At 36.8% G+C, this 26,257-nt stretch overlaps 1 protein-coding gene across 2 annotated transcripts in view; it reads right to left on the bottom strand.

Annotated features, from left to right (window-relative positions):
- Positions 1-12,158, bottom strand: part of LOC136838440 (N-acetylated-alpha-linked acidic dipeptidase 2-like) — a 215,948-nt gene extending 203,790 nt beyond the window's left edge. For both annotated transcript variants that reach the window (XM_067103355.1, XM_067103356.1), the window contains exon 1: positions 12,079-12,158. In XM_067103355.1, coding sequence (XP_066959456.1) covers positions 12,079-12,143 — 65 coding nt within the window. In that variant the 5' untranslated portion in view covers positions 12,144-12,158. The remainder of the gene's footprint in view (positions 1-12,078) is intronic.
- Positions 12,159-26,257: the final 14,099 nt, after the last annotated feature.

Genomic DNA, 26,257 nt, shown 5'->3' with positions numbered 1-26,257 from the left:
TGCTCTGGACTCTCTTTCTCTCCATTCTCTCTGATCTTCCTCGTGTTGAATGTGACAAGTTTCTCTCTACTCTCTCTCATAAAAAAAGTTACTGGAAAAAGACAAAATGAAAAGTCTGGATAAAACGGATTTGTCAGAATTATCAGGTTGTCTCAGCTTTCTACTCTGTCAGCCATTAATGAGACTGCAGACAAAATGATACTTTTTATGGAAGAATCTAGACCAAAGGAAGGCTTTTTGTAAGACTGTTCGGACGAGTGGCTAGATACCTTCTCATACTCGAAGTGATGTAACAGAGAACAGCACCTAAGTTTATCCCTTCAAAAAGACAGAGTCTTAATTTATGACTTCTACTATGAAAACGAGAGAAAAAAAAATGTTAGCGGTAAAAAAACAGTGCCGAACAAGAGAAAAAAACCATCTACAACAGGCCATGTGGGCAAATGAGCAATCTTGCAGAAGAGAAGTAGAGAGAGAGAGAAAAAGAGAGGTGAGAGAGAGAGGAGTCTCCATTTTGATGGGAAAAGATTAGAAACAGAATACCAAGAGAGAGAGATGTAAGACTAGAGGGTTGTACAGTAGTGGATCTTCAAAACATATATATGAGAGAGATTGATGAATATGATGCCTGGTGAGATTAAAAATGATTGTGTGTGACAAACTGCAAACCTTTAAATCAACTTAACAAAACTATGAATGAAAAGGGCTTCGTGCCTCAATACGACATCACATATTGGAAATAGAGATGAGAGTTTCTGAAACAACTACAAAGCCGAGTCTGAGAGTCGAGAACTGTTAGAAAATTATAATAATCTACAAACTGAGAGAGAGACTCAAATGGAAAGACTGAACAACCCGGGTTGGAGATGAGTTCTTAATCATCTTAATAAATTATCAAATGGAAGAAATTGCCTTCACTACGCTATGGAACTCGATTTATACGCTCCTTGCATACTTTTTACTACCATCATGGCGTAATATTTGAACGTCCAGTGAGTTTCATCGAACAGCTGGCAAGAGACTGATCAAAAGAAGAGAACCAGCTAGAGAGGACCTCCACCCCGGAAGATGTCCAATCCCTGAAAATGCTTAAAACTCAAACAAGAAATGCTTATTCCACGATCAAACATGATAAAAGAGAGCTGTTAAAGTGATGGAAGAATTTAGAAATATGCAAAATTACAAGTATAAACGATCGGTTTGTTGTCCCAATCAATATCTAGTTTGAGATTTTTTTGCACCAATATCAGATCCTATTGAAATGTTTCACTAAATGACTTGTGAGCCATATTTTCAAATTTGAATAAAATTTTTGTGATTAGTGCCAAAAAATGTCAATAAATCTCATACCAGAAAATTTTTTATTTTGAGTCATAACCCTAATATATATATATATATGGTGCAATCCGTGATTCATATACCCCAAACGAATTTATCATATGTTACCCGAAGAGGAATTTTAGTTGATAATAAGTATAATATATAATTATAAATGTGGTAATTTATTTGGGCGTCGGAAGGCAATACCTCCTTAAACCAGACTCTCTCTCTCTCTCTCTCTCTCTCTCTCTCTCTCTCTCTCTCTCTCATAAAAAAGCACAACGGTGAGGTCTGATTGGTTGACGGCTGTCTGGCGCAGCAGAGATAATTGGATCTGATTTTTGTATTTCGGACGAGCTCATACTCGAAGAATGATAATAAAATCAGTTTATCCGAATTAGGAAAGAATTGTGGAAAAAACAGTATTTAAACAGATGTGAAATGAGCAATTTTTAAAAAGAAGTGGGAGTTACAGATGAGAGAGAGAGAGAGAGAGAGAGAACAGAGAGAGAAATCAGAGAGAGAGAGAGAGAGAGAGAGAGAGAGAGAGAGAGAGAGAATAACTCAGGAGTTTAAATCATCTTAATATTATTGTTCAGAAGAGAGAGAGAGAAGAAAACCACCCCAGAAAATCATCAACAATGTTGAAATGGGGAAAAGTTCTCCCGACAGAATGCGCTTAATTACTATAATAGGCTCTTCACAATCAAAGGCCACCGTGAATTACTATGACTCTGAATTTTATCGACGCTCTCACCCCAGAATCGAGAATATTGAACGGTGTCTCTCTGTTTGTCTCTGTCTCTGTCTCTCTCTCCCTTCTAAAGAGATAAAGAAGGTAACAGGAAATACAGAAAGAAGACCTTAATTTCAGTTGGAATGATAAGAAAATCTGCCTAATTATAAATTAAAAATAAATTATGCTTTTTGCGTGTTACCGAGAGCCCTAGAAAATTAAATTGTTCAAAGACGTTTGATATGGAGCAAGCCCACAGGGGCCACTGATATTGAATATAAGCTTATTATATAGAAAGAAATATATATAAAATAGTTATCAGAAGAGAAAAATATTATAAATTTGTAAATAAATATAAACAACGTTTATATATAATATATATATATATATATATATATATATATATATATATATATATATATATATATATATATATATATATATATATATATATGTATAAATAGAAGAATAGGAGATACAGAAAGAACTCAGTCAAAAGAAAAGAAATATAAACAAATAAACAGAGACAAATAAACAAATACATTTACTTAAGTTCTTGTGTCAGCTCGAAATACGTAAATGAAGGTTACTTTTGACTAAGTATTAAAAACAAATGAAATAATTTTTCTCTGCTAAAGGGTAGGTTAGAAACAGTAACCCGTTTCCTTCGACAAATAAAAAATGAAAGTAAAAATAAAATCTATCGAAACAAAATAAAATCGCCAAGACATTCAAAGGCACGACTACCTTCCTGTCTCTCACAAAAGAGAGAGAGAGAGAGAGAGAGAGAGAGAGAGAGAGAGAGAGAGAGAGAGCGTATGATGAAAAGAGACAATCGATCAACTCCATAAGGTAAACCCGTTTAGGGTGTGTGCGCTTCTGACTTGTCCGTCGCCAATTCAAAGTTTCGGGCAAGGTCGAATCAGGACCTCTCACGTACCAAGAGAGAGAGAGAGAGAGAGAGAGAGAGAGAGAGAGAGAGAGAGAGAGAGAGAGAGAGAGAGAGAGAGTCTGCTTAATTAGGGACAGAATTGTAGAAAATATATTTCCATTTTTCGTGTTACCGACGCCCTGGAGAGAGAGAGAGAGAGAGAGAGAGAGAGAGAGAGAGAGAGAGAGAGAGAGAGAGAGAGAGAGAGCTTAATTATGACAGAATTGTAGAAAATTTATTTTCTTGTCATGCTTTTTCGTGTCACCGATGCCCTGGACAATCAACATTCTTCTACACAGCCAACAGTCAGAGAGAGAGAGAGAGAGAGAGAGAGAGAGAGAGAGAGAGAGAGAGAGAGAGAGAGAGAGAGGTCGTAGTACTACTACCGGCCTTTCATTAGGCACGAAACAAACCTGCGAATCTCGTCAAGGAATTTAAGAAAAGCTGCAAGAATTTTCATGAGATAGTACAGATGGTCTACCCTCTCTCTCTCTCTCTCTCTCTCTGACTGTTGGTTTTGCAGAAGAATGTTGTGTTTATTGTACTAAATTATGTGTATGTATATATATGTATGTATTATATATATATATGTATATGTATATATATATACACACACACACACACACACACACACACACACACACACACACACTATATATATATATATATATATATATATATATATATATATAGTACATAAGTATGCATTCATCTATATATATATATATATATATATATATATATATATATATATATATATATGTATTTATCTCACTCTCTCTCTCGTTCTGACTGGTGGTTTTGTAGAAGAATGTTGATTGTGTTCATTGTATTATGTGTGTGGGTATATATATATATATATATATATATATATATATATATATATATATATATATATATATATATATATATATATATATATATTACATATATAATACACCTTTCCTTTTACTTTTCATCCAAAAGGTAGAAAAAGTGGACGGCGCTGATCGTGATGTGACTCACATGAATGGAGAGAGAAAGGGAGTCATTTTCTCCGGGGTCCGAAAATGATGTAGAAGAAGAAGAAGAAGAAGAAGAAGAAGAAGAAGAAGAAGAAGAGGGGGAGGTACGGATATGGTAATATGATCACTGTGACGCGACGGCAATAAGGGTCATTTTTCCTTTCTGCCTCAATCGGCGTTCTTCTGCATTCGTTGGGACCAGCTCACAAAATGTAAAATGACTTTAGTTTTGCTCTTTTCGTCTCCGTTTCATGTCCGTTTATCTCTGATATTCGTCGGGAAACGTCTCTTCTTTAAATATTCAAAAAAATAGTTTACGCTGTGGTTTTAATCACTTTTACGTGGAAGGTTAAAATTGGTAATATTCATGCGCTTGCTTGATGGCATCATTAACATATTTTACATGGCGGTAACAGATTAGCTATTTTCATTCTTGTTTCACCGACAAAATATAGCGTATGTTCTTAAACCTTTTATTGGTAATATAAACTCTTGAACCTGCAAATGTTATTATTAAAACTAATAAAAACTAACTCTCGACCCTTAAAATGTTATTAATAGAGCTATATATATATATATATATATATATATATATATATATATATATATATATATATATAAATATATATATGGCTTTAAACTATATAAAATATGCCCTATCCGATATGTAATTCTCTTACCGATATACTTTATATTGTATTTCAAAAATCTGAAAATACAACTGTGTTACATAACGCTTTCCAGCGGGACTCACACAGCCGTTTCTCGTTACACTCCCTATGCAAACTTTTGGTCCTAAATCTATCTCTCTCTCTCTCTCTCTCTGTGCGTGTGTGTGAGCTGAACTTGTATCAGACTATGCTCTTTCTTTCTGTCCTTATCTATCTTTGCAGGTCATCAGATTATATCAATTCTCTCTCTCTCTCTCTCTCTCTCTCTCTCAGATATATGATCGCAGAATTGTCACAGTTGTTCAGAAAATTTTTCTTTACAATGTTTACAAGACCAAACTAAAAAATGCAGGAACAACTCTGAACATCAAACACCCAAATGTAAATTATGCAGAATTTGGACTGAGCTACTTGCTATTCTCTTTGCCATTGTTGGAACGGAATATACAGTTTAGGCCAAAGACCACGCACTGGGACCTATGAGGTCATTCAGCGCTGAATGGAAAATTGAGAGTGAAAGGTTACAAAGGTGTAACAGGAAGGAAACCTCGCAGTTGCACTATGAAACATTGTTAGCAGACGGTAGATAGTAAGCTGGAAGAAAGATAATATGAACGGAGGTACAGTAAAAGGAATGAGAGGGGTTGCAGCTAGGGGCCAAAGAGACGCGGCAAAGAACCTTTAGTATTGCCTACAGTGCAACGCATGAGGTGCACTGACGGCACTACCCCCTACGGGGTTAGCCACTGTCATTCAAAGAGGTACGAAAAACAAATATTTATATTCCGCATATTAATTTGTGAACTGAAGACCACATATAAATATTCAGAGCATCTTAAAATTAAAAAATGAAATACCATAGTTCATTTATACCATAGTTCAAGTTCGGAAATATATGACAACGACTAAGTTAACTGAACTGAACTGAATATAGAATTTAGGCCAAAGGCCAAGCACTGGGACCTATGAGGTCATTCAGCGCTGAATGGAAAATTGAGAGTAAAGGGCTTGAAAGGTGTAACAGGATGAAAACCTCGAAAGATATGAAAGGAGGTAGAGTAAAAGAACGAAAGGGGTTGCAGCTAGGGGGTCGAAGGGATGCTGCAAAGAACCTGGCAATGTAATGCCTGACAGTGCACCGGGGCCCATGAGGTGCACTGAAACGGCTTGAAACACCTACCAGTCCTGTAGTCTCTCCTAGATTTAGAATCTTCTGAAAAAGAGAAAAAGGATTACGGCAGTATGTCTTTGTCTGACAAACATTTAAGTCCGTGTGGTACGCATTACACATTTTGTCTGTTTTTCTTATTTATCTGGTATTCTAGTATTTTTATGAATGTTGTTGATTTTAGAGCAATTTTTAAGTAATTTTATTCATTATTTAACAGAATCCCTGAATGCAATAGAGTTAATACGAAACGTAAATAAAGAATTATGGTGATTTTATAATAAACTCATGTTGATATATATATATATATATATATATATATATATATATATATACACACTGTATATATATATATATATATATATATATATATATATATATATATATATATATATATATATATACATATGAATTTTTGTAGCACCAGATTTCCAATATAAAATTCCCAAACTAGACAAAAGGATTTCAAGCTACGAGCTCTTTTATTAATAATGTTTACAGTAACAAAATCTGAATTGGGAATGGTAATGTTGAATAGCAGAAACACTGATAGTGTAACTTTTCCCTTAAAAACAACCTGTCAAGTCAGAAAGAAAGGTAAGAATGAAGGGATCGATTAACCCAAAGATAACCCACTCAGACCGCATGATTTTAAGTTTCATTCTCTTGGCCGGTGAGTTCATTACCTCTCCAAAAAAATGATCCTTTTGAATTAGTTCGAGATTTCGAACTAAATAAAAGAGGGATAAATGTGTGAGTATATATATATATAGATATATATATAGATATATAGAGAGATATAGAGGAAGGTTTATATATATATATATTATATTATTTATATATGTGACAACTTATATATATATATATATATATATAGTTTTATATAAAATAACAATAAATGACTGAGAGATACAGAGAATGGTAATGAGAATAGAAAACACGTTTACTTTCCCTTAAAACAACCTTAAGTTTTTTCAAGCATGAAAAACTTTTTAAGTTTCATTCTCTTGGCCGGTGAGTTCATTACCTCTCCAGATCTTTGGAATGAGAGAGAGAGAGAGAGAGAGAGAGAGAGAGAGAGAGAGAGAGAGAGAGAGAGAGAGAGAGAGAGAATTAATATAATCTGATGCCCTGCAAAGATAGATAAGGACAGAGAGAGTGAGTTTCAAGTGTCGTAACACACACAGAGAGAGAGAGAGAGAGAGAGAGGTTTTCCGTAACTTATATTATTTTTCTGACAACTTTTTGAGCGGCACAGTATAGTTTTCGGAAAAAGAGAGAGAGAGAGAGAGAGAGAGAGAGAGAGAGAGAGAGAGAGAGAGAGAGAGACTGTGCAACGATTCTTGCCATTTAAACTGTAAGTATGTTTTTTGTTTGAAAAAGCAAAATGGGAACAAATTTATAAGTCACTTTCAAAATATTACACATTCTTATAACATCCTTGCTATAGGCCTAAATAGAATAATCTTTGTAAGAAAACGTGTTTCCTAAACAAAAGTAAAAAAAAAAAAAGCTACAGCGTATAATCAAGGCCTCCGAAAATAGATCTATCTTTCGGTGGTCTAGGTATAATGCTGAATGAGCCGCGGCCCATAAAACTTTAACCACGGCCCTGTGGTGGCCTATCCTATATCGTTGCCAGAAATACGATTATGGCTAATTTTAACCTTAAGTAAGATAAAAACTACTGAGGCTAGAGCGCTGCAATTTGGGATGTTTGATGATTGGAGGGTAGATGAGCAACATAATTTGCAGCCCTCTAGCCTCAGTAGTTTTCAAGATCTGAGGGTGGACAGAAAAAGTGGACAGAAAAAGTGCGGACAGAAAAAGTGCGGACAGAAAAAAGTGCGGACAGAAAAATGTGAGGACAGAATAAAGTGCGGACGGACAGACAAAGCCGGCACAATAGTTTTCTTTTACAGAAAACTGACAAACACTTTATTTGTATATCACGCGGCAGCAGAGAGAGAGAGAGAGAGAGAGAGAGAGAGAGAGAGAGAGAGAGAGAGAGAGAGAGAGAGAGAGAGAGAGAGAGTTTAACGATCATTGCAATGAACGGCGAAAGCATATTCTTAGTTATATACAAATTTGCTTGATAAAGCAAAATGGGAAATAATTTTTTTCAGCTATCTTTAATGAGAAATTTACATTTAACCTTAATAAAAATTACAAAGCTTTATCAAATTCTGGCTAAGAATAAATAGCATTTGCAAGGAAAACTTTTTCCTCAAAAGAATAGGGCACTATTCGTATACCACATAAATAGAATGAGAGAGAGAGAGAGAGAGAGAGAGAGAGAGAGAGAGAGAGATGATACTTCTGAGAGAGAGTGTAGAGAGAGAGAGAGAGAGAGAGAGAGAGAGAGAGAGAGAGAGAGATGTTGTTTAAGCAACTGTTATATTTTAGAAAACATTTTGAGCGGTACATTTAGTCCTAACTCTGCAATACTTAATCCTAACTCTGCAACATTTAGTCCTAACTCTGCAACATTTAGTTCTAACTGCAACATTTAGTCCTAACTCTGCAATATTCAGTCCTAACTCTGTAACATCTAGTCCTGACTCTGCAACATTTAATCCTAACTCTGCAACATTCAGTCCTAACTCTGCAACATTTAGTCCTAACTGTGCAACATTCTGTCCTAACTCTGCAACATTTAGTCCTAACTCTGCAACATTCAGTTCTAACTCTGCAACACTGTCCTAACTCTGCAACATTCAGTCCTAACTCTGCAACATTGTCCTAATTCTGCAACATTTAGTCCTAACTCTGCAACACTTAGTCCTAACTCTCTAAACACTTAAATGAATTACATGCAGGAAAATAAGAGAACCAGTGGCTGGCCTTGTGAAAGATGCAAGATACAAGTAAGCAACATCAAAAAATATGTCTAAAAGATACAGTCATAATCAAGATAAACCAAACTATAAATAATACATTGTCCAATATGAAGAAATGACTTTATGACAAATAATTAAAACACAACTTCTAAAACAGGTAGTTCATATTTAATTTTCTTATAATAATGCAAAATCCAAAACCCTGATATATATATATATATATATATATATATATATATATATGTATATATATATATATATATATATATATAATAAATATATATATATATATATATATATATATATATATATTTCTAATACTTTTTCAGTATGCAGAGCATAAGTAACACTGATAATAATCCCTGCTAATGATAGTGGAACCTGCTGACTAATTACTATTTGCATTATCCTAAAATGCCGGGAAAATAAGAGAAATTTGATAACAAGATAAGATATACGTCATGGCATTCTGCTTTTATTGCTTAAAGAAGACGCTTGAATGAAAATATCCGTCTGCAATATATGGCCGAGTATCCCATCACGCTGCGACATGGGACTAGATTCATCTGACCTGCGAAATGTAATAATGTAAAAGTGTGATCGAGAAACCCACCCCGAGAAATAACCATTATTCGACACGCATTTAAAATTCCCGTCTGAAAAAGGGTTCGTCCATGCAGAAACGAAAGCACTCACTTATTGCATGGTAATCCCCGACTCTAACAAAGACCACCAACCTGAAGCGCGTAAGCAAAGGATCACGCTTCTCCTAAAATGGCCGGTTTCTTAACTCTCGGAATCATCTTATCTGAAACCATCCGTCTTTCGGAGAGGATTTGCTCCCCTGACAGAACTAATCTGCGCAACGGGCCACTGCTGGCGGATCTGCAAGCGAGTGGAAAAAAAGGGGTTGGGCTGGGGAGATGGGGAGATGGAGTAAATTCCAAACAAATGAATGCGAATTTGGATCAAGTGCTCAGCTCCCACAGAAGGAAGGTATTCTGAGAAAACTCATATAAAAACAAGCACACAGAATTATTCTGTTCCAGTACAAAGAAGCTCTGCTTCCACGTTTATCACATTACACAAGCTCCAGAGCAAACTAAAAATATATATAAAAAATACAGCATTAACAATCATTTCGATACTTTCCCATTTTGATATTGTCCAAAATCAGAGCTTAAATATATTCACCAACCAGAGAATCTCAACGATTAGAGTAGACCTAGGCTAAAGCCCTCGAATGTGCAGTAACATTTAGGTCATCTAACACCAATACGACAAAGTCTAAAACAATAACCTACGAATAACCAAGAAACTTCAACCTAAGGCTTCTAAGCCACAGAGTAATATTAACAGGAATTTTTAATCAAAGTTAATTACTAGACAAAGATATGCGGCGGAAAATGAAATGTGATAAAGTCGGGACTAAACCCAAGAAGAGCCATTGACCGACTTCTAAGGGCAGGTAGTTTACGTACTAATGAACGTAAGCCTACAATGACCTAAGGGATCATTCGTAGAACCATTACGGTAGTAGCTGAGTGGGAGGTCTCCTGGGTGACAGAGCTCACTTCATGACACCCGGAAGTGTGGGTTATAGCCATAATACTTCGCACCATAAAACTAAAATTAAAGCGAATTTTACCAGTGTGACACATGCAACGTCGTCAGATTTTTAGGATACTGAGTAAATGACTAGCCACACTTATCTGTTTTAAGCATATAAAAAGTAAAAATCAGTATCTTGACAGAGCTGGCTCCTCGAAGGCTTCTGTAAAACTCCACAAATCTGACGACTGCCTTGATTAACCCTCCCATTGTACTCACGCTTAATGCTCATTAATTTGCCTAAGTCCACCTCACATAATTTCACGCAAAGTAATAAGGAATTTGCTTTTTTAAGTAGGTTCAAGGCATGCGGGACTTTGAAGTCAGGCACTTATGGGTGCCTGGTTTGAGGTTACCCGAGGTATATGCATATCTCTAACTCATTTGTTAGTTATTAACCATGTTATCTGATATATTTATGTATGTATGCATATATATATATGTGTGTGTGTGTGTGTGTGCACTTATGTGTGCTTATGTACGTATTCATGAGAAGAGAATGCCCACATATATAAGAACAAAAGGGAGAACAACACAGTGTTATATTTCCGGTATTATCTTCACCCAATATACGAATAATAAACGGTTATGGTAGTACACACGCCAGGAGAAAGTTCAAAATGTTCTAATACGTTCTTTAACAAATTAAGCAACCTGTATATACCAAGCATTGAATTTAAAGTCGAACGGGAATAGGACATCCTTTCCTGGATGTAATTTAGTTACGGATATCACAATCTACGATTTCACAGTATAGAAAACCCAACTTTCTCGATATCTCCCATTCAGTAAAGGTTGCATGGCGAGCGATTTATCTTCACGTGCCCTAAGGATTTGACCCCCTTGAATATAATGATCAGAACTTACAATGATTCGTGAGCAACTGTCTTCCCTCGAGTACCCCGGCCACGTCATTGAAAAGCGGTTTATGAAGGGAATCAGAATTTCCCTCGTCCTCTTAACGAGAGGCCAAAAGAACGTACAACAATATTGCACAATAAAAATTCCATAATGGATAACATTAACGAGATCTGTGAAACTCTGAGAAGAAAAAATCCTTTTGTTTTCAGCTACAGTAATATGGTAGGCTCTCCGTCACTTATGCTTAAGGCAAAAATGGAGATGCCCAAAGACATCGGCTTGCGCAAGATATCCTGCAAGGAATGCGATAAGTCCAATGTGGGTTTTACTGGAGAAAGCCTTCCCCAGAGAAAAATTTTACACCAGCGACCGTTATTTTTAATAAAAACAAAACGTAGCACCAACTAGTGTAAAACTGGATGCACTGGGTAAATCTAGTCCCAGAATAAGACGAAACAGAACAATTAAAAAGAAAAATTAAATTAAAACTGAAAAAAACAATATTCTAATTGTCAAATCATCAGCTGTCCCTTCAAGGACAGCTACTGGACGGAACATCATGTCAGCAATTTGTGAAATTCCAGTACAACGTACAAATAGGTAACGGCTAAAAAAAAAAAAAAAAAACTGCAAGCTCAGTAAAAGGAAAACACACAAACACAAGATCGTGACAGTAAATAACCATCACGATGGTGAGGAATATGTGTGGCATATGAAAAAATCGGCCAGCTTCTAGGAAAAAATCACTCCACTGAAAGAGCAATATCAACACTAGCCTACGATAACAACTTCGCCTTACTTGCATTAGACCAAACCCCCTATAGCTGTGCTTTTTACGTTAACAAAAACACATTATGGACACCAACATGGTATATAATTGGTATAATGTGATATCAATCCCTGGGCCTATTTACGGTTCTGCATGACACCACTTACCAGTTAGCCAATGGATGCACTGTAACTCTACTGTATGTTCTGTCGAAAACGATGCGGTGAAGCATATAGGGGGCACAGTTTTGTCACGCACAAACGTTTCTGTCTTAGAAAACGTTACTATTTAGGTACACTAATCACTATCACTTTTCGGGGTCAACGAGCATCAATGACGGAACCTGGAGTCACTACTGAAAGGTGTTTTTGTTGTGGCTGATCCTAAATGAAAGGTAATACATTTTTCATAATTTTTCGATGAAATTTATACGAAGTTAGTACTATTCTCCAAAGAAAATGCAGAATAACTGATATGAAATATTATTAAAAATATATAGTATATATTAATAATGGTTCTGTAGTTACTAAACTTTATTATAAATAAGTTTTTCTTTAATTATTCTTTTTAAAGATGTACTACTGTCTAGTCCTCTTTTGGCGTATTCGAGACCCCATGTTTGTTTATTTTTCTAGTTTATTTTTTATTGTTTGAGTGTGTACATTTGTGTTGTGTTGTGTCGAGATTCGCGTGCCTCCATGTGTTTTGTTTTAATGGTAAGATTTATGTGTTTGGAAAGCTGGAATTAGACCTGACTAAGGTAAAATTAATGTATTTGTAAAGCTGGAATTAGGCCTAACCAGCCGTAAAGTTAATGAATCGTAATAACCAGTCTTTCCGTGTTGATCGTAACCGTTACCGCAGAATACTATATGGTAATTTATCAGCTTAGGTAACAAAGTTGATAATATAAACTTATTACGCTTACGAGAAAATATGGTGGTTTCACGTGGGGACAATAAATAAATGCATTTTGCATACGATCCTAAAAAGTTTGCAGGCTTAGGTTACGACTACCGTATGTCACAATCGATCGTCCTTGTTTTTATTAGCATATTTTTTACTAGAATTTGAGAGCCTGTGTGGTCATTATAACAATTAATATGGTGCTTTATGATCAGGCTTTTCACGGCACTTTTGAAAGAGTGCCAATCGTGCTTGAAAAAGTAGAGCCCGTTGTGCTTGACTCAGTTCATATAGGACATTAGATTATTTCTAAGCAACAGCTCCGCACAGACTGTTACCTTGGAAGTCCATTTTTCCAAAGGAGGTGGTATTATTTATCGTCGGTCAATTATTATTAACCTCATATCTACCCAACATGGTTGGGGACCCTTTGGGAACGCAGGGTTTTGGAAACAATGGGAGAAAGACCGGACGAACACGTTGATGTTATGGAACGGTTCCGCGCATGCACAAGTCATCATGGAGCCATATGTTCAAGAAGGAATTGACTAAGGAAACCTTTTATAAAAGGAACTATACCAACCTGACATACCCTAACCTAACCTAGCAGGCCATGTTACTTAGTGGGTGGGGAAGCCCCCTAACCCACCAGTGAAGGAAACTCCATTTTTTACCAAAAGCTCCCCTATAACACCGCGCATGCGCAGTAGCATTCCAGGATGCCCAGCGTACAACTTCTGAGGTTAATTACAGTCGACCGACAAAAAATAACAGTAAATTCTTAATAAGCAACCAAAATAATATAGGAAAAAACAAAAAAGTAATACCCAATACAGAGCTCTTGCTTTGTTCTACCAGGCATTATAGACTTTACTATAACAGGGTCAGGATAGACCAGTTAGGCCTAAGCATGAGTAGACAAACAGCATACTAGAGAGTAGGTGTTGTATGTTGCTTTTAAAGGTTATGGTAATTCTATAGAATTGGTCTGTAATAAAGCTGTTGTGTGTATAGAATATGAGAAAGTCCCCAAACCCATGTAGCAAGGTTAATAAGCATTATAATAAACCCTTACATCCAGTGATGGATTCCCTCATGGGTAATAGGGGTTTTTGAGCACCTGTGTAAGAAAGGGATAAAATGCTTAAATTATAGCATAGTCAGTTGATTAAGTACATAGTTCATGCCTATTAACAGTAAATAAGAACCCAGAAAGCATGATATGGCAAGGACAGGTACAGGGGTACAGCCTCACATAGCCTAACCTCTACCCTAACCTAACCTGTCCAGTGGGGGTTTGGCCTCCTTGAACCCATTTCCCTGTTAGAGACCTATGATACTAGATTAAAGAACTAGGTACATGGATACATCCTATTCCAGTGTACCCTAAGGTCCCTGGTCCTTACTTAGCAGGGATCCCTTGACCCCCTAACCTGACTTAGAATGCCATGAATTATAAACTAAATTGGCTTGCTAACTTACTCTGGTTATTTGTTGTCTTCTTTAAGCCTTCCTTCATTTACGGTACCCTGACCCTGGGATTCAACCGTGGTTTTCCTATTGTGGTTCTCATTACTGGTAGACTTGGGGGTTATGTAACAGTTAACCAATCATTTCCTTTGGAAATGGAAGTCAGATTCATTAAAATCATTTTGAAAACTATCAGGAAACCCTGTAATATTTAAAAACACTATCTTATTAATGATTATTTTCAAAATTTTCTAAAGACCTGTTTCCCTGAAAGTATTTAAATCACATAAAACACTGTTTCCAAACTAAAACTTTAGAATTATATTGATATACTCATTGTTTTATTGTCAAGGAATGTAACGTTTTAATACTTAGTTTTAATTAGTCTAAGGAATGTGGGTTTAATACTACAGCACTTATAATGCTAATTTATTTCTAGTGGTTGTTTTTATATGTAATATAAGTTTTTTGATTGACAGTGATATTTTTTTTCAGGTGTGCAAAGTTTTATGCAGAAATGTTGTTAAGTAAAACAAAAATATTTCCAGATGTGGTCAGCTATCACTTCAAAGGTAAGGTGGAAGTTTCACAGAAATGTATGGTACATTGTATTAGGGTTTTGTTTTCACTCTTTTTTGTTTTCTGGCTTGCATTGTTACTCTAGTTATTGGATGATAAAGTATTTATTAACTGGATTTTTTAAATTTAGTTTTTTTGTATTTTTCTCACATTAAGGCCTACTGTTGTAGGCAGGCTGGTTATCTGGGCAAAGTTAATTGACCCACAACATTGTTCTCTTATGAATATTTGCTCGTTGTGACAAGAATTAATGGGGAAGAATAATTTAGAAAATTAATGGTTATAATATCCTGCACAAGAACGTTTCTAGTGCTGGTGGACCAGTTTCAGAAAACAGAGTTCTACTGCTTTGTATACAATGACAATATATTATGCCTAGCCAGACTACTGGATGGTACATTATTTATTTATTCTCTTGTGTTGGGTAACTGGTTTTCTTTTGTTATGTTTTAAGAATACATGTTAGCTGCTCATAACCATTATATTATAGTTTATACGGAGTACTAACTCATCTTCATAGCAAGGGTTTGGGTTTGTACATCAAAGAAATTTTCCTGTCTGTTCTACAGGTGTGGATTGTTTGGTCTTATCCATAGGAGCACCTGAATTCTGCTCTCTCTTTTGCTTTTGGTCTTCAGACTGCTGAAGATAGGGAAAGGGAGCCTGGAATCTTTTTCAGCATTATCCTTCAGGATTTCCCCTGAGTGTTCTCTTCTGTAGAAGAGATGCCAGTCTTCAACCCCTTCTTGGGATTGTTTCCAGAAGCTGTAGGTTGTCGTTTATGACCAGCTGTCAGTGAGACTTGCAAGAGGCTGAGTTTGGTTCCCTCCTTTACTGTGGCACTGTCCAGGACCAGTGCATGGTCTGGAGCATTCGCCCAACCCTTTGTAGAGCACTAAAACTTTAGTGGTGCCTCAGTCAGGAAGTTGTCTGATGTTAGTATGTTAGATTGGTTGCCCTCTCGTCTTATGGCAAGTCCAGACAACACAAGGGAATGACTGGCAATCAGTGGTGGTGCTAGGGTTTCTGGATGATGTGGCAGACAGGGGGCACGTTCTCCCTTTTCTTCTCTCTTTGGAGTGTTGAGTGTACAGACAGGCATGTGTAAACAGATAGTATTGCATTAAACAAGTAACCTTTATTTTCACAACATAAAGTTTGCATCTGCCATTTGGAGTGTTTATTTCTAAGGTCTCGATAAACTATATTTTAAGAATAGGCAATTTTTCCTACCCAGCCGTTTGCTAGCTCTAATTTTCTGTTGTTCCAGTTTTAAACTTTTATTGAAGAACACATTCTTCAGGCCAACAGAGTGAGTTAAGAAAGGACTTGAGGGGTAAGTTAACTACTGTAGAATATAGGTAACAATAAAAATTGTATTGAATATGGACTGTTTTTAGTACGATATGTAGAGACAAAGATGCAGATAATTAATAGATACCAGTCCTAGCTGTTTGATGAGTAAGGTTTGGGCGAAAGGGCTTAGCTTCTACAATAAGTAAAGTACTAGTTGCCAATATTGCTAGAATGAAAACTGTTCTTTAAAATTTATGCTTAAGCTTTAATATATTAATTTTTGAATTCATTCAATGTATTTCTTCTTCAGGGCTCTCCATGGGCGTTAGGGTAAGTACTCACACCATTAAGACTGATTGCGTAGTTAGATCAATATTTTTGTAAAAGCACATTATGCTTGAGTCATATGTAAAAAAAAGTAGATGGGGCCATGTTTCTTCAAGTACGTTATTGACAACTAGACACAGGTAAGAATATTATAGCAGTTTGAGCATTTTTCAGAACGTTAATTTCTGGCGTGTGTCCCATTGGTGAAATGAGTATTCTGATCAAGGCAATTAGGATCACTGGTGCACCTGAAATTTATTCTCAGATCATTTTTGTGCAGTACACGCCTAGGCCATTTTTCCATGTTAAGGTCAGTTGATTTAGGGTTGCCCCATATTTATTACACTAACCAATTCGTTATCCAGTCCCACACTAATCCTTTTCAAATAGTTCAGTTTTGTTCAGTTATTTCAGTGCAGCTGATTTGACTGCAAGCAAAGACACAGGATTGGCTCTTACACAATCATTGATTGCGTGGTAAAAATAAAACGATTAAAAGAGGAGTGGATAGAGGTCTGTTGAGGCAAAAGTCAAGATAAATATAAGTTTAAGTCTGAGAGAAACGGTTGAGAATGTGGCTGTAAAAGTAATTAAGTCAAGCACGTTTGGTGAGAAGAAAGCAAGAAAAGCATACGGTTATGAGGAGAGAATTGCAGAATACATGGGGTAGGATTAAAGAAGGAAGGAATAAAAGAGAAATATGTAGAAGTCCCATGGGTTGGGGGTTTTGGGGGCCGGAGAGCTAATAAGGGGGAGGGGGCAAGAAAAGAAAGCGGGAAAATAAGAGTTTCAGAAAAATTTTAAAAACTTAAACTGTTGTTACTGAGTTTCACTAAAAATTTTGAACAATCATTTTTGTTTCTTCAGAGATCCCATAAATGGCATTTTGATTCTACATTAATAGAAGGTTAATTGTAAGTAAATTATATTTTCAGAAAGTAAAAATGCCCTCTGCACTTAATTTTCAGTTATCCCTTGTAACGGTAAGCTATGCTTTTTTGCTTGTTCATGCATTCAGGAAAAACGTTGTCACAAGCGCATTTATAAACTTCGAATATAAAAGGTCCTTTTCAATAATGTCTGAGGCCAAATTTATCCTCCAGCTATCGATATTAAACCATGAAGGATTTTTGTACCGTTTTTTCGTCAGGAGGGAAAGAAACAATCAATAAAACATTTATATTTGAAGCCATGGTCCATTTTTTTACCCAGAGGATATCCTCCCGGTAGGGGGATAGCGCCGTCAGTGCACCTCATGAGGTGCACTGTAGGCGTTACTTAAGGTTCTTTGCAGCGTGCCTTCGGCCCCTAGCTGCAACCCCTTTCGTTCCTTTTACTGTATCTCCTTTCGTATTCTCTTTCTTTCATCTTACTGTCCACCCTCTCTAACAGTTAATTCATAGCGCAACTGCGAGGTTTTCCTCCTGTTACACCTCTCAAACCTTTTTACTGTCAGTTTCCGTTTCAGCGCTGAATGACCTCGTAGGTCCCAGTGCTTGGCCTGTGGCCTAAATTCTATATTCAGTTCAGTTCATTAATCTATTAGTTTTCAAACTCAGGACGATTTCAAGCTAAGTAATCCGTCGTCAATCTTTTTCAAAACAAGAAAAGAAGATAAGAATAGATTGTATGGTTTTAATCATACTGGCAGAAGTTGACAAAGAACTCGTATAGTGCCGGTATACCATTTGCGAGTGACTCACATATATATTGTTTTTTTAGTTTTCTGTAAAAGAAAACTGTTGTGCCGGCTTTGTCTGTCCGTCCTCACTTTATTCTATCCGCACTTTTTCTGCCCGCCCTCAGATCTTAAAAACTACTGAGGCTAGTGGGCTGCAAATTGGTATGTTGATCATCCACCCTCCAATCATCAAACAACAAATTGCAGCCCTCTAGCCTCCTCAGTAGTTTGATTTTATTTAAGGTTAAAGTTAGCCATAATCGTGCATCTGGCAGCTATATAGGACAGGCCACCAGCGGGCCGTGGTTCAAATTTCATAGGCCGGGGCTCATACAGCGTTATACCGAGACTACCGAAAAATAGGTCTATTTTCGGTAGCCTTGATTATACGCTGTATAGAAAACTCGACTATGCCGAAGAAACTTCGGGGCATTTTTTACTTGTTTTATATATATTTTATATTTATCATCTAGTCAGACATTGTTGTGAACCAGTTTCCCTTAGTAGAATGCTCATTATTTTGATGTAATAATGAAATGAAAAAAGATAATTTTAATTTATTGGGGTCAAGTAGACCTCTGTAAACAGTCTACACAAATATAGATAATTTTATTTGTATTGGGGCAAGTAGACCCGTACAAACAGTCTACTACACAAATATCGCTCTCTTCAACTTTCAATTCTCCCGTAGACAAAATTTTGGAAAGCAAAAAGCGATTGGAGAAATGCAAGGTAAGAAGATCACGTCTCTCTCTTTTGCCGAGCTGTTCAACAATTTCACGAACCAAATAAAAAAAGGATGACGTTAGTCTTCTTTTTTTTTTACGGCAAGAAGGTCATAAATCCCAAATGACCTTTGACCCAGTTTGCTTGAGTGTTGCGTTGCTCATCGTCATTATTTATCCGTCGTCCTCAATACGTGTTTTTTTTTTTGAAGGAGTATATGTTTTTAGTTTTTTCTTCTTTGTCAAAAAAAGACGCGACTAAATTATTATTATTATTCAGTAGATGAAACCTGTTCATATGGAACAAGCCCACCACAGGGGCCACTGACTTGAAATTCAAGCTTCCAAAGAATATTATTATTATTATTATTATTATTATTATTATTATTATTATTATTATTATTATTATTATTATTATTCAAGAGATGAAACTTATTCATATAGAACAAGCTCACCACAGGGCCGTTGACTTGAAATTCAAGCTTATTAAAGAATATTATTATTATTATTCATTATTATTGGAACAAGCCTCACCACAGGGGCCACTGACTATTCAAGCTATTATTATTATTATTATTATTATTTATTATTATTATTATTATTATTATTATTATTCAGAAGATGAAACACCCTATTCATATGGAACAAGCCCACCACAGGGGCCATCTTGAAATTCAAGATTCCAAACAAAATGGCGTTCATTCGAAAGAAGTAAAAGAAGGTAAAGAAATACAGAAAGGGAGATAATGTCTTATTGCATTCTGAGACAAACAAAGACGTGACGGAATCCTTCGAATGACGTCACGAATTACGCTTGGGGGGAAACTCATGATTCCGGATGGATGTTCACCAAGTCCCTTCACTTTCCCTTTTATCTTGTTCCTGGTTTTTGGGGTTCTAAGTCGTTCTATTTTTCGGATGCCTCATGCAATCTCTCTCTCTCTCTCTCTCTCTCTCTCTCTCTCTGTGGGTGTGTGTGTATGTGATTGTGTGGTTTGGCCTTATGAATTTAGGTTAAAAGGGTTGGTGGATGCTCTCTCTCTCTCTCTCTCTCTCTGGTTTTAGATTAACACCGGAATCTACTCGGAATATAATGGATTCTCTCTCTCTCTCTCTCTCTATCTCTTTTAGCAGGCGTATACTTTATACTCTCTCTCTCTCTCTATCTCTCTCTATGGTTTTAGATTAACAGGCGTATACGGAATATAATGGATTCTCTCTCTCTCTCTCTCTCTCTCTCTCTCTCTCTCTCTCTCTCTTCTCTCTCTCTAGCAAAGGTTTTAGATTAACGAGATGACCAACTGAAATGATGGATCGGTTTTTAGGTTAACACCGGGGATATGGTTGATTTTCTCTCTCTCTACCGGAATATTTTGGCTCGGAGACTCTCAGCTCTCTCTCTCTCTCTCTCTCTCTCTCTCTCTCGCAAAGAATCCAGTGAGGATGACCAAGAAACTGCAGAGGCGACGGCTTAACAGAAGGACTAGGATATGACATAATAGTTAAAGGGCGGAGACACAGCCTTTTCAAGGTCAACAAAGGGGCGTTCAAGGACACGCGAAAAAGCTCAGGAGGAAGATGAATGCGCCTTAATAGTAGTGGTCTAAGGGCCGGTGTGGCTGTTGCGGAAATGATTGTAGTTTGTGTTGTTGTTTTTGTTGTTGTTGTATTTTGTTGCTTCACAGGATGCATTTTTACCTTTTTTAGCAGTTAGAGAATGACTGTCAAATGGTGGTGTTCCGTGTTTCTTAGGTGGAGGAGATGGCTTGCTGGTATAATCTTGAAGTCACCAAATAATAAACAAAGTTATTTTATATATTTTCCTGTAACTCTTCTTGCAAAATATTTTGGTAGGAATTCATTAATTCATTATACATAACACACAGTAACAGATGATGTTAAATATAGCCAGGAAGTAAGGAAAAACAAGGTTAGTATCAGAATGGCGAAGCTGAAAAAAAACCTTGCAGAGATTACTTTGATTATCCTAGGATTTTTATACTGTGTTTTTAGTATACTTGATATATCACGCTTAAGTGTGGTAGCTAGCCTTGGCTTCAAGCTTAGCACGTTTTATCAAGGGCGTATCTGTCAAATCACCTCAGTTTTGACAGGTCTCAGAGTACATTAATGTTCCGCGAAAAATTGTGGAGGGAACTAATGTAGTTATTTATTTTAACCTTGGAAATAGAATTAAAAACTCATTTCTCTCTTGCGAGATATCAAGTTATCATTCCTTTCATCTCCGTTCGTATTCTCTGTCCTCCATCATTCTTTCCACACTCTCCTATTAATTGTTTCATAGTGCGACTCCCGATACCTTTCAAACCTTTCTACTCTCAATTTCCCTTTGAGCGCTGAATGACCTCATAGGTCCCAAGCGCTTGGCCCTTGGCCTCAGTTCTTATATTCCATTCCTATATTCCAGCCTCTTGGATTCTTGGTGTAATAAGGAAAGGATACATTTTGGCGTGCGCTTAGAATAAATAAATCGGTATGTATATGTTACAGGGAGTTTGTGAAATGAGCAACTCGCTTAGGAACATTTGATCCCCGAGGGCTAGTACTAAACACGGCGAAACAGTTTAGACGAATCACTGTTTCGCCGTGTTTAGCAATAGCCCCTGGGGGTTTAAATGTATTTTGCTGTGTTTAGTAATAACTCCTGGGGGATCAAATGTTCCTAAGTGCATTTGATCCCCCAGGGGCTAGTACTGAACACGGCGAAACGCATTTGACCTCCCCAGGGGATAGTACTAAACACGGCGAAACACATTTGACCCCCCAGGGGCTAGTACTAAACGCGGCAAAACACATTTGACCCCCCCAGGGGCTAGTAGTAAACACAGGAAACACATTTGACCCCTCAGGGGCTAGTGCTAAACACGGTGAAACACATTTGACCCTCCAGGGGCTAGTACTAACCACGGCGAAACAGTGATTCATCTACACTGTGTTGTCGTGTTTAGTACTAGCCCTCGGGAATCAAATGTTACTAAGAGAGTTGCTCATTTCACAAATTCCCCAGAGACTTCGTGGAAGTCCCTGATTTCACATATTCCCTGTAACAGATATAAATGGATGACGGCATTCTTTTCACTGTGTGGATCTTATAATCCCTTAGCTGTTTCTTCACCCCTTGATAAAACGTGTATTAATGATGCTTCTTTGCGTGGTCATGAAATTAGTAAGGGTTCATGGTTGAAGAAATCGTTAGGTTAAAACTTGGTTCTCGTTGGTACCACGGACATCAGCCATCAACTACCAGCGCCATACTACCATCCATTTCAGGAACCGCTAATCATCGTTTTTGCTCAAATATCTGTCAAACTAATTATTTGATCGAAATGGTGCTTTGACACAGTGTACAAGACACCGCCCGGTAATTTTTGGTAATATACTGCACTGTCAAATGATGTTAGTTAAGGCGTATATTCTTGACTTTTAAAGGCAAAGTTGCATGAGTCAGCAGGATTAATCTACGCAATCGAACGTCCGCTATCCCCCATAGACTGGAAAAGGGGGGACGGAGATGGTGAGGCCAGGAAAGTGGGTTGATGGAGGGATGAGGAGGGGAAGGGAGGGAGAGGGACGGGATGGGGATAAAGAACGTTCGAATGCATAGTTTGGCGATACTTGGCAACGCCATGTAAAGTAAGTATACCTTAGTTTTACCAGACCACTGAGCTGATTAACAGCTCTCATGTAAGTCAAGAGTGAACGCCTTAACTAAAATCTTTTGACAATGTACTGTATAACCAAAAATTAGCGGGAGGTGTCTTGTACACTGTGTCAAAGTACCATTTATTTAGATCGAATAGTTAGTTTGAGAGATATTTGAGAAAAACGATTACTCGGGTTAGGTTGCGATTAAACAAAAACATTATTTGCTTGTCGCTTCCATGATTGTCGTCCAGTATCCACACTCAGCCAATTTCAAAACCATAGGTTGAGATAATAATAGCACGTCAAGGTATGTGCTGTATTTATGATCCTCTCTCTCTCTCTCTCTCTCTCTCTCTCTCTCTGAGAACTATACTGTCCCGTTCAAAAGATTTTAAAAATAATGCTAATTGAGGGAGCTCTCTCTCTCTCTCTCTCTCTCTCTCTCTCTCTCTCTCTCTCTCTCAAAACTCTTCTCTCTCTCTCTCTCTCAACTATTCTGTCCCCTTCAAAAATAAATATAATGCCAATTTAGGATACCCCTCCTCTCTCTCTCTCTCTCTCTCTCTCTCTCTCTCTCTCTCTATACGGCAAAAATTTCTCCAAAATATGTCCCCCCTCTCTCTCTCTCTCTCTCTGAAAAACTCTCTATACTCTCCTGACCAAAATTTCTCCCAAAAAGCCCTAAAATACTGTCAATGCTGAGGAAAGCCCCCCTCTTCTCTCTCTCTCTCTCTCTCTCTCTCTCTCTCTCTCTCTCTCATTCATTTCATTGAGAGAATTCACCTCCTTCCCACGGACGTGTTTATCCGAAAGGGGGAAGGAACCAAAAAAGAAAAAAAAAAAGAAATTCGGAAAGGAGGAGGAGAAGTAGTGGTCCACTTTATTGCTCACGCATTACCTTAGGCCAATGTTAACCACTTTCTCAGGGCAATGGCTCTCATGCAGACGGGGTGTTATCCTCCTCCTCCTTCTCCTCCTCCTCCTCCATAGCTATTAACTCCGTTACGCAATATTTCCCTCCCCTGCCTTTCTAATCAGTCATCCACACTCTGTCACGCCGGTGATATGCTTGATCTCTCTCTCTCTCTCTCTCTCTCTCTCTCTCTTTTTGCTAAATACTCATCCTGCAGGTGTCTCTCTCTCTCTCTCTCTCTCTCTCTCTCTCTCTCTTCTCTCTCTCTCTCTCTCTCTCTTCAGTATTTTCTAAATAATTTAGACATCCTGCCCTGTCTCTCTCTCTCTCTCTCTCTCTCTCTCTCTCTCTCTCTCTCTCTCTCTTCACAGCATTTTTGCTAAATACCTTAAATAAGACATCCTGCAGGTGACATATTCTCTCTCTCTCTCTCTCTCTCTCTCTCTCTCTCTCTCTCTCTCTCTCTCTCTCTCTGTTCTCTCACACACAATTTTTGCTAACCTTAATAAGACATCCTGCAGGTGTCATATTCTCTCTCTCTCTCTCTCTCTCTCTCTCTCTCTCTCTCTCTCTCTCTCTCTCTCTCTCTCTCTCGGGGACTTCACAATAAATTTGCTAATTACCTTGTAGAAGACATCTGCAGGTGACATTCTCGCCACGAATTAGCACTGTTTAGTACCCGAACTTATTTTAAGTACGATTGCATGAAAGCTGTTACGTATCTCCTTAAAGCAAAAGAAAATCTCATAAAGGTTGCTTAATTTCTCATTTTGTCCGGTGATGTGCAGAATTCATTCAAGCATACTATCTTGTTTTATTTTTGTCGGCGCAACTTGCACACATCTTGGTAGAACAAGAGACCAAGTGCTTTGAACATGCATAACAAGCTTCTCCAGAATCGTTTCTTTTGGTGGGATCAAAATTAGCTAAGTATTTGATTATGTATATATATATATATATATATATATATATATATATATATATATATATATATATATATATATATATATGAAATATTTATCACACCGTTATTTATATGCAGTCATGACGCTACAAATGTCGTTTGATATCCAATTCACGCTACACTTGGTGGCTCAGTGGTTTGACCTTTGACTGGAGTCGTTGGAAGGTACGGTGTCGAGGGATCGAGACCCGGCGGTACCGATCCATTCATCATTTTAAATATTCCCCTTCGGTGATAATTTCACATCGGGGATATTCCCGAAGTAGCGTGAATTGGATATTAAATGACATTTGTATCTTCATGATTGTATATATATATATATATATATATATATATATATATATATATATATATATATATATGCAGTATTTATGTGTGAATGGTGTGAGGAGCCTAATTATGTGGTATTAGAAAGATAGCAGAAATTCCTGAAACTCTCTCTCTCTATGTCTCTCTCTCTCTCTAACTCTCTCTCTCTCTCTCTCTCTCTCTCTCTCTCTCTCTCTCTCTCATATATATATATATACATATATATATACATATATATATATATATATATATATATATATATATATATATATATATATATATATATATATCTTTTGTAGTTCATGTACCAGAAATTGAAGAAGACATGATTGTACTTAAGAATGAATTCCCAGATGATTGCTCAGTCCCATTAACTGCACGACAGTTTCTGGGTCGTGTGTCCCAGTTTTGGCGACCTGAGAAGATAATTTCCTTTCTGATTGTCGGGATGGCGACGGAAATTATCTCCTCTCCAGAATATACTCGGAGAGGAAGGAATCTTTATTAACGTTAGTGGCATTTTTAAGTTTATAGAAGGAGCTGGACTCCTCCTTTGCTAAATGCAATTTACTTTCCATGGCAGACTTTTAGTAACCTGTATGTTATTCCTCAGAGCTTTTACGAGTTTAATTTGGTATTTTATAACTAGTGAATTGTTTTTAATGCAATTTTGTAACTTTAATGAAGTGCTTTTAATGCTGTTTTATACCTTTAATGAAGTGTTTTTAATGCTAGTGTTTGTGTAACTGTTTGTTGAACAACGTTGATTTTACCAACATATTTTCGTTGTCAGTAACCATTGGTTTTACGACGCCAGGTAATTTACTGTTAAATCAATTAGTCATTGTTGCGTTGACGTAGACAATTTTGCATGTTCTTGGCAAAACTAGAATTTTGTGTCTAACGTACAAAATTATTAAGGGATTTTAATTATTTTTTATACATATTTTCACTTAACATGAAACTTAGATCACTTATGAGATTATTTCAAGTTTGACAATTTTTGTTATGTTGTAAATTCTTTGTATTTGCTGAGAAAAACCAGATTTTAAAATATAAAAAGCTTGTACTTAGCATAAAATTGGACAAGTATTAAGATAGTTTTATGTCAGTTATTTTTTAGTGAAAGTCGGATGATAATTGCTGCAAGTGTAAGCAATATCATTGAAGTTGGATTATTTTATTAGCAATCAGCGGACATGAATATCCTCAACATTTAAAGGGAATCGTTTCAATTTAGAAGTTTTCCGCAGATGGAAACTTGAGTATACGTTTTTAATGTATACGTGTATTCTTGTGTGGAATCATATGCCTTTTTTGCATATTTTTATTTAAAAAAAATTTAATTATTCATTCGTCATTTAGTCCCAGTGCTTAGCGTGTGGCTTAGACCCGGTACTCCATTTCATTTTAATCCTTCGGGCCAGCCCTGTGAGAGCTGATAATCAGCTCAGTGGTCTGGGTAAACTATTTTAGTCAAAAGTGGTTATTACAAGGGATGCGTCGCTCA

The sequence above is a fragment of the Macrobrachium rosenbergii genome, chromosome 5 (assembly GCF_040412425.1).
Source record: "Macrobrachium rosenbergii isolate ZJJX-2024 chromosome 5, ASM4041242v1, whole genome shotgun sequence".
Classification (NCBI taxonomy): domain Eukaryota; kingdom Metazoa; phylum Arthropoda; class Malacostraca; order Decapoda; family Palaemonidae; genus Macrobrachium; species Macrobrachium rosenbergii.
This window is presented reverse-complemented; position numbering and strand designations above follow the sequence as displayed.